General features: G+C 43.3%; 1 protein-coding gene across 1 annotated transcript; it reads left to right on the top strand.

Annotated features, from left to right (window-relative positions):
* Positions 1-358: 358 nt before the first annotated feature.
* Smim35 (small integral membrane protein 35) lies at positions 359-16,591 on the top strand. The gene is made up of 5 exons (XM_047518018.1): positions 359-363; positions 14,206-14,342; positions 15,223-15,256; positions 16,030-16,164; positions 16,372-16,591. The coding sequence occupies exons 1-4, from the start codon at positions 359-361 to the stop codon at positions 16,127-16,129; spliced, it is 276 nt and encodes a 91-aa protein (XP_047373974.1). The 3' UTR covers positions 16,130-16,164; positions 16,372-16,591.
* The last annotated feature ends 10 nt before the right edge of the window (positions 16,592-16,601 follow it).

The raw sequence follows: 16,601 nt of genomic DNA, 5'->3' as shown, positions 1-16,601 counted from the left end.
TAAACCTTGCAGGAAGATGTAAAATGAAAAATAAAATCTTTTCCCCACCACTGTCTGGTTCCTTTCCTAGGTCATCACATTATTTTTCTTCTACATCTGTCCAGAAACTATAAAAAGATATATAACCCTAAAATGATTTTTCTATATTCACTTTTTAAAAATATATTATCTTAGAGACTTACCAGTAAATAGAGACCAACTGTGTGTTAGTCCTCTTCCTGTTACTATAGCAAATACCTGAGATAATCAACTTAGAAAGAGAAAAGTTTTATTTTGCTCATAGTGTTAGAGGTTTTGGTACTGACTGATTGGTTTGTACTATTGCTTTGGGTGTGTGGTGGCACAACATGGTGGCAGCATGAGGTAAAGCAAAGCCACTTGTCTCATGGCCAGGAAATGAAGAGGACTGGGATCTCGCTAGCCCCTTCAAGGACACACCACTGATGATCTGAAAATCTCCCACCTCTTAAAGTTTCCATGGCCTCCCAATAGCACCACAATGGGGACCAAGTCTTTATCAAAAGGGCCTTTGGGGCACTCTTAAAATCCAAACCATAGCAAAAGGAATTTAAAAATCATTATTTTTCATTTTGAAATAATAATAAACATACATTAAAGTTGGAATATATAAGAGCATCGGAAAACCACCTCCAGGTTTTTTCCTGAGTGATCTGAGAGTAAGTTACTTACCCGACATCCCACCACTCCCGGATACTCCAGAACACATTTCCCATAAAGACTTGTTCCCCACATAACCATGATGCAATGATCAAAGTCAGAAAATGAATATCAATTCATTACTTTCATCTAATCCTCAGTTACCCAAGTTTTTCAATTGCCCCAATAAAGGTTTCATAGCAAAAGGATCCAGTTCAGAGCATAAGTTGATTTGGTTTTCATATCTTTTTGGTAGGCTTCAGTCTGGAACATTTCTACCTCCTCGCTTGGCTTTTGTGACCTAAATTTATTCTAGATTACACTCTGTTTTGTAAAATGCCCCTCAATTTGAGTTTGTATGATGATTCTCCATGATTATGTTCAGGCCCACATCTTTGACAGAAATGTCCCAGAAGGGATGCTGGGTTCTTCTTGTATCCTACTGGGGACGTTACTATGTGTCATTACTGATGATGAGAGTGGCTTTTGTCCCTCTGTAAAGTTACTCCTTTTGGACCTCTTTATAATTAATAAATATGCTTTGTGGAATAATCAAAAACTATGTAAACTTCACAATATGCATTATGCTTTTAATTAACTGAGTGATCAATGTCTGCATGGACTTAAAGCTTCTATTTTATTCAGTGGGTTTTTACTGCCATTATTTATTTTGATGCCCAAATGATGAATGATTTGCCCAACAGAAGCTGGCTCATATACCTTTTGGACATGTTTTGTTATTGTCTGGGCCCTTTCTTCTTTTTATTTTGGCACAGGAAGAGGAGTCAAGTTTGTCTTGTGCTTTCCCTGCCTGCCCTGAAATCAGCTATTTCTCCAAGGAGTGTAAAATGGTTTTTAGAAGCCAAGATCCTGGCAGTAGATGTGCTCAGTGATTTTGGGACATTGCTGCTCCCAAGCCTCTTGATGAACAGAGGTACACACATGTAGGGAACATTCCTCACGCTCATCTGCCTGCAGTCGCTGACACCATGGTCTAAGTAAGCCAAACAGTCTGGACAGAGAAACTGAGGTAATGGTAAAGATTCGCTATGGAATGTAGGTCTTTGCAGCTGTTGAGGCTGAGTTAGAAGCTGAAGGAAGGCCTCGCTTATCAGGCATCCCAGCAAGCTGTGATGTGAGCTCACCCGCGCTGCCTTGCCTCATGCTGTGTGCAGGAGCTTACCATCCCCTCAGTCCTTTGTCTCAAACCTGTTGCTGGGCAGAATTACTTAGGCACACTTGGTTTGTTTACATTACCTCGATGTATAGTTCACCTATAGGCCGATTCTGTTATGCTTTTACAAGCGTGTTAACCTGATTGGATAATGTGCCTATATATGTCCTGTACAATCCTAAGTAAAATGAGATCCGTGCCTTCAGAGCCTGATCTCCGATGTCTGAGTGCACTGGGTAGGCATCGTATGTCCTCACCCTCAGCGGACCCCCATCTCCGAACATCTACACACACATACACACATACACATCTACATTTATTTCTGTTTTTATAGGCAGAAAGCTTTTGTTCATACCAGTGACTCAAATTCTAACACTACAGAGTTTATTCTAGGTTTCTCTCTTTTTGTATATGTAATTCTTTTTTTCCCCAGAGTATGAAATCTGGTTTCCATTATTGTTAATATATTTATTTATTTGATTAATCCCCTGTATGTAATCAGGCCCTGTTTTGCTGCCATCTCCCCTCCAGCACTGATGCCCGTCTCACTCTGCTCGGGCTCTGACGCCTCCTCCTGGGCAGCCCTGTCACGGCCTCACCCTGTGTGGTCTCTGACTCTGCTTTCTGGGCCATCTTCCCCAGCCTTGCCATGGCTGTCCTCTTCACCTCATTCAGGTTCAGACTTCACAGGCCAGACTGCTCTTCCCGGGATACCCTCCTCCCCCTGCTGGGGCTCTGGTGCCTACGTTAGGCTTCCCTCGCTCTCTACCTGGATGCCCTCTTCTGGCTCAGCCTTGACTCTCCCACTGGTCTGTTCCTCTTCATGGCCACTGTCCTCCCAACTTGGAATCAGACACCTTGCACAGAGCAGCGCTTCTCCATGGTCATCCTTCTTTCTCTGTTAAGAAGTGACACGGTGCTGCTTCCCAACCAGTGGAAGCTGGGTTCAAGGAAAGCATGTGGATATTCTATGAAGATCCTTCATATTTGGGAATATTTGTCTGCTGTTTTTATATTTTAAAAACCTCTTGCCTTGGTAAAGTATTTTGGGGTTTCACCTTTGTTCTCCCTTAAAACCTTGTAGACACTGCTCTATTATCTCCTGACATTGCTTCTGTGAAGAAGTCTGAGACCAACCTAAGTTATGTTGTATCCCCTTGCCCATTTCCCAAGATATTTTTATATTCCTTCCAGACTGTCAGGATCTAGTTTGAAAACAGAAACCATATTAGTTATTTGAACAGAGATAATTTGTTATGGAGAATTATTAACTAGGTAACTGAAAAGGTAGCAGAGAACACGAGGTATCATGGGAGTAGCAATATCAGGCAGGAGCTACCAGCTTTAGGACTGGGAACAAAGGGAAGAACTTGCAAGTATTAAAACACAGAGCTTGGAGGAGAGCTTCAGAGCTCTGAGAGGAGGAAGCTTTGGCAGTCTGGTGCTACTGTTTCTGGGGCAGAGGTAGGGAGTCATGAAACTGGTTCGATGAATTCGGAAAAACTGCAAAATAGACCTGACTGATTCTAGAAGAAATGCTGGGATGTCAGTATTAGGGAATGCTGATGGTAGCATGAAATCCACAGGAAGACAACAGGAAGCAAACAGGAAGAAGTCATCCCTTCTTCAATCTCTGTGACTCGCTGTGGGCAGGGCTCCCCCCAGCTGCCAGGAGGAATGTTCGCAGGGTCCGAGCAGCAGCAGCATCACAGAGCTGAATACAGACAGACACTGGGTGTGATGTTGAGAAAACCAGCTGAACAACTGCAATAGCACTTTAATTAGGCTTTATCTTAGTCTTGAGTGTTCTGAATCAGATTTTCGTAGAACTTTTTTACAATCTTGTCTACAGATTCTGTTTCTCCTCTCATTTCAGAGAAATTCTTTGATAACTTGGAAAACATTTTCTGTTTAATTTTTTGTGTTCTCTATCTCAGGGTTGCCCATCTTCCTTAGCCTGGATTATTTTTGTTTTCCATAACTGCTACCCTTTTCTCTAATTGCTTTATTTTCTTTGTGTTTTTCTTCCCCCTCCTTGGTGCTTATCTCATGCCCCTTTTGTTAGTTATTTAGTTTTTAATGATGTCTATTCTACTTTGCCCTATTCTACTCTATTTTATTCCTTGCTATTTATATTGAATGTATGATCTCTATACTGACATTGTTTTGTTCTCAATTTGTTTCCATAACATTTCTTTTCCTTTGTTTTCATTATGATGGTTTTTTAAGTGGCTTCTAGAGAAGGAAACAATTTTTAGAAAATTCCTCTGTTACTGGAGTGGTGTTTGTTCTATGTCAGTGTCTTTGTTCCTCTGGGTTTATTTACTTACTTGTGCTGTGCTTTGCTTATGTGGTTGCTATGCCATTTGTTGGGGTGGCTAAATCCAGACATTTAATTTGTCTGACATACTGATTCGATTGGATGTAGACCTTCTGCATTTTACCTTGCTGAGTACTGAGTATTTTGGTTTGCCTATAAATATTCAGGGAAACAGTTATTTGGAAACAGTTTGATCCCTTCTGGTCTTGCTTTTGTGATCTGTTAGGTGGGTCCAGAGCAATATTTGGCCAAGGACTAGTTATTCTCCTAGACTGTGGCAAGATCTTATTCAGTTTTCTATCAAATAACCTGTGGATTATAAGTTTTTCCAGTTTGGCTTGTGGGAACAGGCCTTGTTCCTAACCCTATTTGAATGCTAAATACCATTCCTAACTAAACCTTTCACATGATTTCCTCTCTGGCCTCTGGTAGTTTGAGTGCTCTGATCTACTCCTCCAGGAGCCTTTCTGTACATTCCTGAGTTTCTTATCTGCATGGCTCTCACCTCTTCCTATGAATTTCAGCTGCCTTGGGCTTTCTGTTCACATTTTTAAGACTGTTGTGTTTTCAGTATCATTCAGTTCTAAGTATTTCTAATTTCCCTTATGATACATTGCTTTTACCTCTGAGATATTGAGAAATGTGTTGTATAATTTCCAAATGTTGGGAAATTTTCCTGATATCTTTTTGGTGTTCATTTTCAATATAATTCAGTGGTCAGGGAATGTGCTCTATATGGTTTCAGTCTTTTAAAATGTATTAAAATTATTTTAAAATGTATTAAATTTTATGTTTTAACATATGATCTATTTTGGCGAATGTTTCATGGGTACTTGAAAACAGTGTGTATTCAGCAGGTATTTGATGTAGTGGTCTGTAAATGTCTACTAGATTGAGTTGGGTTGTAGTATTCTTTGTATCCTCTGTAACCTTACTGATTTTCTTTTCTACCAATTACTGAGAGAAGAGTTGAATTTTCTTATGATAATGGACTTTTCTAGTATTTATTTCAATTCTACCCATTTTTCTTCTTGAATTTTAAATTCATATAATGAAGATAACTGCACTTTTAGAATTGCTATGTCCTTTTGAGGAATTGGTCCTTTTCTCAAAAGACATCCTTCTTTGTTTTTGGTAATATTTATTCTTGGTAATATTTCTTGCTTTAAATTCTACTTTGTTGGATATAAAATGCCACTTCAGGTTCCTTTTGATTAGTATTTTACATGGTATATCTTTATTTATTCTTTTACTTATAACTTATACCTGGCTATGATAAGTTAAAGATACATGTTATCAACCTTAGAACTACCAATAAAATACAGGAAAGAGGCATATCAAATACTATGAAATTAAGAGATATGACAGGAAATTGTGAGAAATAATTGAAAATTATTGAAAAGAACTAAACTGAAATTCTGGAAATGAAAAATACAATAACAGAAATTAAGAACATAAAGAATGGTTTAATAACAGATTGGACATGACTGAAGAGAGAACTAGTCAACTAGGAGATAGGTTAGAGGCATGTATGAAAACCACAAAGCACTTTAGTTGTTAATGTTAAACCTTTAATATGAATTTTCAATAACATTTGTAATAATTTCAGATGTTTTACCTTCTATAGAATGAGTTTTCAAAAACTTTACTTTGACTTCACAAATTAGATGAAAGCATTGAGCCATTATTGAGATTAGATTGTTAGTCTCTTTTCTTAGGAAGAGTAGTATAATCAAAATCTATTTTAATAAACAACATAAAGATAAACACCTTACTATGTTTATTTGGAAACTGAAAAGCTACCACCAGAGAACTCACGGGTTACAGAGGAAATCTGAGGATATTACAAAACATTTAGATCAGACAAAGGTAAAAATACTACATGTCTTCATTCCTTTTGGAATGAAACCAAAGTGATACTTCAGGGAAAATTTGGAGCATTAAATACATACATTAAAATGCATTCTACTGAAAATTCTAATCAATACAGTAAAACAAAAAATATATTGAGACATATAAGTATATAAGCTAACAGACCAAATTACCTTTTATTTGTGGACAGTATAGTGTATACGTCCAAGAGTATCAGAATGAGAGAGTTCATAACATTGCTACATGGAAGACCAATCTATACAAGGCAAGCTCCCATTTATAGTTGCAACAACACTATAAATATATAGGAGTAAATTTTTAAAAAAGGAGGAACAAAACATTTAAAGGAAAAATTTCATATTATAGCTTATTAAAAATGGCCCAAAATAAATGAAAAATGTTATATTCATAGATGTGAAGATTAAGTATAACACATGCACCAGTTTTATGCAGATGAACCTACAAGTCCATTATAATCATAACCCAAATTCTAAACATAATTTCACTGACCTTGAAAAACGAATGCCAAAATTCACAAGGAAGAGTGAAGTACCAGAATAACTAATATGCTTTTGAGGGAGGATAAGATGGAGTGTTTCATTTTACCAACTATCAAGATACATTATGAGCCCATAGGTAAGTAAGATGATGTAGGAATGGTAAAGTGATTGACATTTATGACAGCAGAAGATAGTAGAAAGTCTACAAAAGGAAGCATATGTGTGTGTTAAACTTGATGAATGCAACAGCAATGGACTATTGGGAAAAGAAGGAAAACTAATTTTCCATATAAAAATTATGGATGGATATATAAAAATGAATTATGGGTAAAGTATGACTATTGAAAACAAACTTTAAAACTTTTAGAGAAGTATTAGCGTATACTAATACTTCCAAGTATACTTCCAAGTAGTGATGGGTTTCTCAAGATTTATCAAAACCAAAAATATGTACAAATTTGACCCAAATAAAATAAAAAATCTGCTCAAAAAAGACAATATAAGCAAAATTAAAAGACAAGGCACAACCAAAGACTTTGGGCCCCCCTCTGCTGATGGATCTCTGGAAATGAGTCTCTCTGTCTAGTTCCCTCCTCTATGGCATTTTGGCTAGCTGCCCTGACTTCCTTGAATTCCAAATTTTGTTTCCTCAACTTCAGACTAAGCTGGGTTTTCTCTAGGTTCCTCCTCCCTGGGCTGGGTTTTGGAGATTCACTTGGCCAGTAAACTGGACAATCTCAGAGGATTACTGACTTCATCTTCTTCCTTCAGGACCACTGTCCTATATGACCTTGCTCATTGTTTTACATATTTTGCTTGGTTTTCTAGTTACTGAAGATGGGAGAGTAAATCTGGTCCCTGTTATTCCATGATGGCTAGAAGCAGAAGTAGTTCTAATACCATTTTATATGATTTATGGAAAAACTATGAAGTAAAAGAATTAAAAACATGCATAGGGAAGATAAACAAATGTGGGAGACCAGTTACGTAGAGGGAGTGAGAAGAAAGGACTACTCTGAAATTGAGATGCTTTGTAAGAAAGAATGGCAAATTTTAGAATCCTTTGAAAATGGGTAGTAAGTACATGGATATTAACTAAGGTGTTCGACATATGCATTAAATATTTTATAATAAAAGGGTAGATAAAGGGAGACTAAGAATATTACTTAAAGGAACATCCTGGGAAGACAGAAATTAAAAATAGAGCTCTTGGGGGCTGAGGATGTGGCTCAGTGGTAGAATACTCACCTAGCATGTGTGAGGCACTGAGTTTGATTCTCAGCACCACATAAAGAAATAAATTAAAAAAATATAGAGCTATTGTGTCTGTCAGCTCCTGTGGAGAGCAGCGACAGAGGATGGGAGAGCAGCGGCTGAGGTTGGGGGTCTCTGATGACCTCATGGCTGTGGCATGCCTGGTGCCTGGGAATGTTTCTGTGCAAGGGCTCAGGATGCTTAGCTGCTGTGGCAATGCCCTGCATGAGGAGGCTCTGTGCAAGGGTCCTGTCAGTTCTGGCCTTGATCTCAGGCACACAGCTCCTGGGAATAGAGGAATTCTTATGCTAGACAACCACAATGTTTCACCGGCTCCCCTTCTGTTCCTGCCTGCTTTACAGAAACTTTAAACAATGGACTTTCTTGAGAGCTGTACAAAGCTCCTAACATCACACTTTGCAACTGTGCAAAAACTACATAGGATGTCCTAGTTTCTGTAACTTTCCAGAATAAAAAGAACAATGGTTGCATAGTCTTTAACCTGATAGTGACACATATATAAATAAAGATTGCTGGCATGACTCTTTAGATCTGCATCTTCACAGAGGGCAGAGCTTCACCTGATCCCAGCTTAATCTTCAAAATCTGTGTTTGTGAATCTTTATTTTCCAAACCCCTTTCGCCCCTCGCCGAACCCAAGAGTTTGGGTATGCTAGTCACAGCAAGCTCCTTTAGGGCAACAGGAAATGCTGGGAGTGGTATAGTGTCAAAGAGCGGCAAACAGAGATGGCCACTCCCTTGCCTCTCCTCTGGATCTTGGGAAGGCCTGGGACTCCCCTCCTGGTGCTTTCCTCTGGTACTTCCAACCCCTGGTTGACTTTCCTCTGATGAAACCCTTCAAAAGCCCAACTTCCACAAACACTACCAGTACTACCATCACATTGTGCTGAGTCACGGTCCCTCCATGCTGGGTCACCAATCCCTAGTTCTTGAAGACCTGAACTCTTAGGTCACTCTCCCTTTCTTGATCATCCACATAGATGATCTTTCTTTGACCTTGGCTTAGTTCCTTTCCCTACTTTCCTGCAATGATCATCACTTGCTTGGATGTTTACAGTAGTCCCCCCAACAGGTTCTTCTATAACAGAAAAAATCTGATTCTGTTGCCCCTTGATAAAGTCAAAGATTCAAGAGGTGATGGAAGAGGAAGGAGCTTTATTCAACTAGTGTCCAAAGAATAGAGAAGCAGGAACTCCAATTACAGACATGGAACAGAAATGAGGAGGGAGAGAGGCTAATGAAGGGGAGGGGTAGTCATGTCTTTTCTGGAAATAGGCTGAGATCTTCCAGGAACTGGGGTTTGTCGTGAGCAGTGAGTAAGAGAGGAATCAAGTTTGGTTCCAACAAGTGGATTTTATTCATGCAATGCACACTCGACTTAACATTCCTAATAATAGCAAGTCACAAATACATTGAAGATTCACTCCCTTGCTCACCTAGAGTCCAATCCCCACGGACTTACTCAATGCAACGTCTCTTAGGCAAGAAGTCAGTCAGCAAGACCGAGGGGATTCTTCTCAGCCTCTCTCAGCTCCTTGGATGTCTTCAGATGTCCTCGGGTGTCTGAAAAGCTGGAGGCTGGATCGGGTGGTTAGTTGTCTGGCCTCAGTGACAACAGTCGATCAGGAATCAGTGATGGAGTGGACAGCAGCCGGGGCATCAAGAGACAGAGCGACGTGGAGTCCTCTGGTCACGGTGCTGCTGACAGTTTGCTCCAACAGTCCAGGGGTTTAAGTAGTGATTTTCGGTCCAGTCATGCTCTGGTCTTCATTGAAAAGACCAGAACACGACTAGACTAGGGGCCACCACTCAAATCATAGACAAAGATTCATATCGGCATTGTTCAGGAGTGTCATCCTGCCACACAGCAAGTTTGTCACCAGGCACCTTTTATGATTTTAGTTTTACAAGTCCAGGCAAATACCAAATACAGCTTATCATTACCACACAACTACATAACACACAACTTATCATAACACACAACTACAGCAATTCCTATTCCTTGTCTCATTACAAGGTTCTACCTCTTTTTGCTTCTTTCTTGGCCTGGTGTTTTTGGTCACGGCAGCTGATAGGCGGTTTTTGCCTTAAAGAGGGAAGAAAGAGAAACTTGGCAAGTCTAGGTCAACTTAACCCTATATTATGGTTCTGGATAAAACATTTCTCAGCTGATCAACATTTGAAGCAATGTCCCCATCTGCATGCAGAGATGCATAGAATCTGCCCCAAAGGTTAAGGCAGAAAGACAACAGACACAATATGAAGGCAGAGATGCTAAGCTTTTTATCCTACCCCAGGCACCCATGGGCCGTCTGCAGGCTCAGGTGAAGAGCCAGTGTTTTCAGCAAACGTGACCTTCAGGTCGCCAGAGAGTAACTAGGCAACCATTCCCATCAAAATCCACATCAGAAGTGCTGCCTACAGAAAAGCCAGTGGGAGACTAATAATGTACTGCCCAGCTGTGTGACCTCCCGAATTAGTGATTTTTAAGTTAATTAAGAGCAAGTGAAGCTGCGAGGTTTATTTAGGTTTTCCTCAGTAGCACTTCTTCACAGTCTCCACCCTGTCTATTCTTAACACAGTAGCCAGCTGGTGACCTCTCCTCAGGTCATGTCCCTTCTCTGCTTAAAGTCCTCTATGACTCCCCATCATGCTCAGAGGAAAAACCAAGCTCCCCTCATTGCCTGCCAGGCCCCCCACGCCTGGTTCCCTTGACCACCTCTTCTCCTGCTCTCTGGTTCACCCCCAGGGCCCCACTGTGCTCCTGGGACCTGCTGGGCCTGCTCCGGCCTCAGTTGTCCCTCCTGCTTCCCCTGCCTAGCACATCTCTACTCTAGTGTGTGCATGGCCTCCTCTCTCACCTCCTTCGCGCCTTTGCTCTTCACTGTGCCTTCTCCACAGGGCCTTCCCTGACTTCTTTATTTAAAACTGTACTCTCCACCCCCACAGTACTTTCTCTGCTTCCCGTCCTCAGCAGGCATCGCCTTCTCAAACGCCATGTAATTCATTTCTTTATTTTGCGTATGGCCTGTTTCCTCCACTGGAATGCAGTCTCCACGAGGACAGGGTTTTTGTCTGCTCTGTTTATTGCTCTAATGCAGGTGCCTTGGATAGTGCCTGGCCCAGAGAAGGTGAGATCAAATACTTGCAGAGTGCCGGGCGCTGCTTGGGCTCAGGGGGCTGCCTCATAGTCCCTCCCCTCCCCACCGCCTGTAGCGGCCTCCCCTGAGGCACCTTCCGGTTCAACAGGCCACTGCTCTGCCTCTCAGTCCATTCGTGCTGTTATAACAAAACACCTGAAACTGGCTAATTGGTAAAGAATACAGGTTTATTTCTGATGGTTCTGGAGGCTGGGAATTCCAAGATCAAGGTTCCAGGAGGTTTGGTGTCTGGTGAGGGCTGCTATCTGTTTCAACAAGGCATCCTGTAACTGTGTCCTTCCAAGTGGATGGATGCTCTGTCTTCGTGTGGCGGATACTATCACGTTAGCAATGAGGTTTAAACGTGAATTTTGGAGGATGAGCTCAGACCATAGCAGCCACTTCTAGGCTGTTCTTGGGTTCTGGGGACGGGGCATTGTGGCTGATTTCTGTCCTGGACTCCAATGTTGGCATGGGTTAAGCCTTTCTTTCCTTAGACTGTGTCATCTCTTGCTTCTTTTTAATCTGGCTGTTGAGCTGCTGAGATCCCAGGAAAGGAAATAATATAGTAATTATATTGGCCTGGTAGACTAAACTGCAGCTACAGTATAACCAAGAGGGTAAATCTTTTGTGCACTTATTTTTTTGTCTACACTGTGAAGCCTTTCTGTTTCTCTAAGGGCCTGCGCTTTTGAAACTTAAGACTGGGGAGAGAGACCCCCTTCTCTCTGCATTTGGTGGTCATGTTCTCCTCCCATGACTGCTTTAATGGGAAGGACAAGGCATGAAAGAGGGAACGGTGTGGGCGGGGAGAACTGTGAAGTATTTTTTTTTTTTTAAGTTTTAAAGTATACTATTTAATGATGACAATTATACTCACAATGTTATACAATGCTTGACACTATTTTCCAAACTTCTTCATCACCCCAAACAGAAACTCTGTAACCATTTAACAATGACTCCCCACTCCTCTCTCCCTCAGCCCTTAGAAACCACCAGTCTGCTTTCTATCTCTTGATTTGCATGTTCCAGGTATTTCACATAAGTAGAAAATCATGTAATATTTGACTTCTTTTTTTAAAATTTATTTTTATTGTAAACAAATGGGATACATCTTGTTTTTCTGTTTGTATATGAAGTAGAGGCATACCATTTGTGTAATCATACATTTACCTAGGGTAATAGTATTTGATTCATTCTGTTATTTTTTCCTTCCCCCCCACCCCTCCCACCCCTCTTTTCCCTCTATACAGTCCCTCCTTCCTCCATTCTTGCCCCCCTCCCACCCCCCATTTTGTGTCATCATCTGCTTATCAGCGAGATCATTTGTCCTTTGGTTTTTTGAGATTGGCTTATCTCACTTAGCATGATACTCTCCAATTTCATCCATTTGCCTGCAAACGCCATAATTTTATTATTTTTTATGGCTGAGTAATATTCCATTGTATATGTATACCACAGTTTCTTTATCCATTCATCAATTGAAGGACATCTAGGTTGGTTCCATAATCTGGCTATTGTGAATTGAGCAGCTATGAACATTGATGTGGCTGTATCTCTGTAGTATGCTGATTTTAAGTCCTTTGGGTATAGGCCGAGGAGTGGGATAGCTGGGTCAAATGGTGGGTCCATTCCAGGTTTTCTGAGGAATCTCCACACTGCTTTCCAGAGTGGCTGCACTAATTTGCAGCCCCGCCAGCAATGTATGAGTGTACCTTTTTCTCCCACATCCTCGCCAACACCTATTGTTGCTTGTATTCTTGATAATCGCCATTCTAATTGGGGTGAGATGGAATCTTAGGGTAGTTTTGATTTGCATTTCTCTTATTACTAGAGATGGTGAACATTTTTTCATATATCTGTTGATTGCTTGTAGATCTGTGAAGTGTCTGTTCATTTCCTTAGCCCATTTATTGATTGGGTTATTTGTATTCTTGGTATAGAGTTTTTTGAGTTCTTTATATATTCTGGAAATTAGTGCTCTATCTGAAGTATGAGTGGCAAAGATTTTCTCCCACTCTGTAGGCTCTCTCTTTGCTTTGCTGAGAGAGAGCTGTGAAATATCTTTAAGATGGGCACTGTGGCACACGCCTGTAATCCCAGCCACTTGGGAGGCTGAGGCAGGAGAATTGCAAGTTCAAAGCCAGTTTCAGCAACTTAGTGAGCCCCTAATTAAAAGGGTTGGGGATGTGGCTCAGTGCTAAGTGCCCCTGGGTTCAATCCTCACCAGCAAAATAGATAAATAAATAAATAAATAAATTGCACTATTGATAATGACAATGACAGCAATGATATGACCAGCATCTATTGAGCACTTAGTGTATGCCAGGCCCTCTTTTCAGTGCTTTCTTCAACATCTCCATTAATCATCACAATAACCAGGTGTACTTATTCTAGTCTCACTTCCCGCAGAGCAATTGATGGTTAGCCAGGTGAAGGAAGTGACGTGGGCCCCACAGTTGTCAAGTGACAGAGCTGGACTTCAGACACTAGCCTGCACCCAGGATCTGTGCCTGACCCAGTGCACCACCTGGCCTCTTGGCAACAGCCCTGAAGCCTCCAGCCACCAGGCCATGGAGACAAATCATTCGAATCTGCCACCGTCCTGGTGCCTCATGGGCAGGAGGGGTCTGCTCTCCCCATCTGTGCACACCCTGGCCTGGGTGGGTTGCCCCACGCTGCTCCCACCCTCAGCCTCTGCCTCAGAGCCTGGTCCCCCCTCTGCTTCTGCTCTGGCCTCTCATCTCTGGCCCCACAGTCTCTGTTTCCTTCTCTCAGTTTAACTTTACAAATAAAATGTAAATTTAGCCAAGCGCCCACGCCACAAAAAGGGAAGAGGGGACAAGTATGGGCAGCAGGCAGAGCCCAGGGTTCACACCCTGCCACAGAAACGGCTTTGCAAGGGTCCGGAGACCCAGGTTCCTTGGGTCTGTGCTCTGGGGCATCTCCAGGCTGCCCCTCCCAACCACTGCACTCATGCCAAGGCTGAACCTCCCGGCCTCCCGCAAACAGCCGTGACTCTGCATCAAGCAGAATGCAGGTGGCTTCAGGGAGGCCGCCGCTCCAGGCTTTATCAGAGGCGCTTCCTGTGGATTGAATATTGCAGGCTCTCACTCCGACGATTTAGGTATCGGAGTTTGAGGTGGTAGTTTGGCTGGACGGAATGAGCTAGCGCTGGCTGAGATTTCCAGGGGACAGTCTCTTCGATGGGCAGAGGGGAGGCAAGGTGGACCATGGTGCAGGGCAGCCGGCGTGAGAGGGCTCCAGGCCGCTGTATCCCTCTGCAGGTGAGGACTCCATTAGCACCTTGGGCCTGATCCTCAGCGTGGGGCTGTCGCTGCTGCTCGTGTCCATCCTCGGCTACAGCCTGGCCAAGTGGTACCAGCGTGGGTACTGCTGGGAGGGTAAGTGAGCGCTGGCCCCTGTCACCCCAGCTTTGCCCAGCCCCCGTCCTTCAGCAGTTAGCAGGGCGAGACGGGGCTGCGGTCCCTTCAACACTGCAGAATGCAAAACTCTTTCCTGTGGCAGTTACGGTGGTTGAAGACTCGAGTGGGCAGCTGAGCAGTCGCAGAGGCTGGGTGGGGTTGTGTGCCCTTTATTGCGGGAATGGAGCTCCTCCCACCCCAGCAAGCAGCCAGTTTGCTCTTTCCTCACGGCCCACAGGAGTCTATCCCAGGGGCCTGTGTGGTCCCCCAAGGTCAAGAGCAAGGGGCTGGCAGGCCAAGCTCCAAATGGTCCTGTCTGGCTCCTTGGGAGCCCCACCCCATCTGTGGATCCTGGGTCTTCTAAGCTTGCTGATGTTCCAGTTTCCCTGGGATTCTCCTGGAATTCACTGTGGGGTTCTCAATTCTGGGACATATCTGTGCTTTCTATAGGACCCTGGCAAAGTTGGAAGGGCATGATGGAATGCTGAGTGGTAGTGAGAATTTCTTAGATCTGCAGTTAACTTTAACAGGTGTCTACAAGTATTTGTTGAGCGCCTACAATATACCAATGTTTTGCCCAATATGGTTTCTTTTTTAAAAAATTCCACATGAAGACAAAGTTATTATAGCTTCTGGTTTTGAAGCAGATGAGGACATGAGGCTTAAGTCACAGGGGTGGAAAAGGATGGAGGTGGATTGAAACCTAGGTCTGGTTCTTTTGAACTCTAGGCTAGTACTGCCTCACACAGCATCCCAAGGGCTAGGCATCTGCTTCTCCAGACAGCAATGAGAGAGTACAAGATATTCCTGGAAGGTTCATGTTTGGGGCACTAACTCTCTATTTTGGTTGTCTTTCCAGGGCCTAATTTTGTCTTCAACTTGTACCAAATTCGGTGAGTAGATAACAGGGCAGATCTGAGTGGGGTGTGCCCTGGGGGTTAAGTACAATGAAGAAAGAAAGAAAGATGGAGCTAAAACTTATTGCTTCCCTCCCTGTCTCCTTTCCACACCCCTAAGCAAACCAAATAGAGTCCACTTAGAAAAGTTCCATGAAATAACTTGAGCGTGGAGAGAACCATGTGAGACCTTAATGACAGTGATCCTCTTAGCAGGGATCACTCTCAGGCAGAGAGCTCCCATCCAGCCAGCCAGCCAGCCACTTACCCAGCTACCCATCCATGCACCTACCCACCCATCTATCTATCCACCCATCCAGTCATAATTTATTCTTTAAGGTTCTAGTGCAGCCAGTATTGTGGCATTTCTTTCTAGGGGACAAAGGTGGTTGGACCTGTCATCTCTGACCTCAAGCATTTCCCTGTCTGTGCTGGAGACAGATGTGGTTACAAGCAATGTCATCTCTGGCACAGTGTGGTGTAAAGACAGGAGCATTGGGACCTGGGGAGTTGGAGTCAGAAGGGCCTCTTGGACTAAGTCACCTCATCTACTTCCTGTAGTCCTCATCTACTTCCTGTAGTCCTCATCTACTTCCTCCTGGCCCTGAGACACGGGAGGAGTCCTCTTCTGGAAGATAAGTCAGTCAGTCAGTTGCCTGGAGATCCCCCCATGGCCAGGAATGTCTTCCTATGTCTAGACCAGGAATACGCAGCCTCAGGGAGAGGTTAGGTTCTCAGCTGCAGGAGCTTAATCAGATAACCTTTCTCAGGACCCTGAAGGACCTGGAAGTGGGGCCACCCTTCACCATCAGTGGCCATATCAGCAGCCCGGATGGCGGCTACACGAAGTTCTCCAATGGGCTAGTGTGATGGGGGCAGCAGCTGGCTTCTAGAGTCTGGGAGAGGTGAGTGGGAAGGCTGAGAAACTCCTGGGTGAGTCTCACATCCAAATGAGGGCCTAAGAGGGTTCGGGCACTCATGCACAGCACCGAAGTCCACTCAGAATCCAGAGATTATTCAGTGCTTCCTTCTTGCTCCTGAGAAGCCACACCAGGTGACATGGTTTAGAGGAGCCTTCTCACACCTCTGCTGTTTCCTTTTCTTTTCTACAGGATCAGACTCCTGGCTTAGCGCTTGTACATCCTGGGCTCTCCTCGGTTACCCTCCCTCTTCAGCATCCTCAAGACCTGGCCTGGCCTCTGAATGTGGAGAATGAGGGGTCTTCTCTGAAGACTTCACTAGCCTGTGGCTTGAGAGTCCTGGGGACAGTCAGTCCTCTAGGGAGGGACTGGCCAGGCGGCAGCAGCCCTCTCACAGGAACCAGAGAGGTGGCCAGCCCAGG

The sequence above is a fragment of the Sciurus carolinensis genome, chromosome 11 (genome assembly GCF_902686445.1).
Source record: "Sciurus carolinensis chromosome 11, mSciCar1.2, whole genome shotgun sequence".
Lineage (NCBI taxonomy): Eukaryota > Metazoa > Chordata > Mammalia > Rodentia > Sciuridae > Sciurus > Sciurus carolinensis.
The sequence above is the reverse complement of the archived record's forward strand: the minus strand, read 5'-3'. Positions and strand labels throughout refer to the sequence as shown.

Bases quoted from the DNA above. Each gene is read 5' to 3' on its own strand.
- Smim35 (XM_047518018.1), top strand. The intron at 14,343-15,222 runs GTAAGTGAGCGC...TTGTCTTTCCAG, and splicing joins GCGTGGGTACTGCTGGGAGG to GGCCTAATTTTGTCTTCAAC. The intron at 15,257-16,029 runs GTGAGTAGATAA...AACCTTTCTCAG, and splicing joins TTCAACTTGTACCAAATTCG to GACCCTGAAGGACCTGGAAG.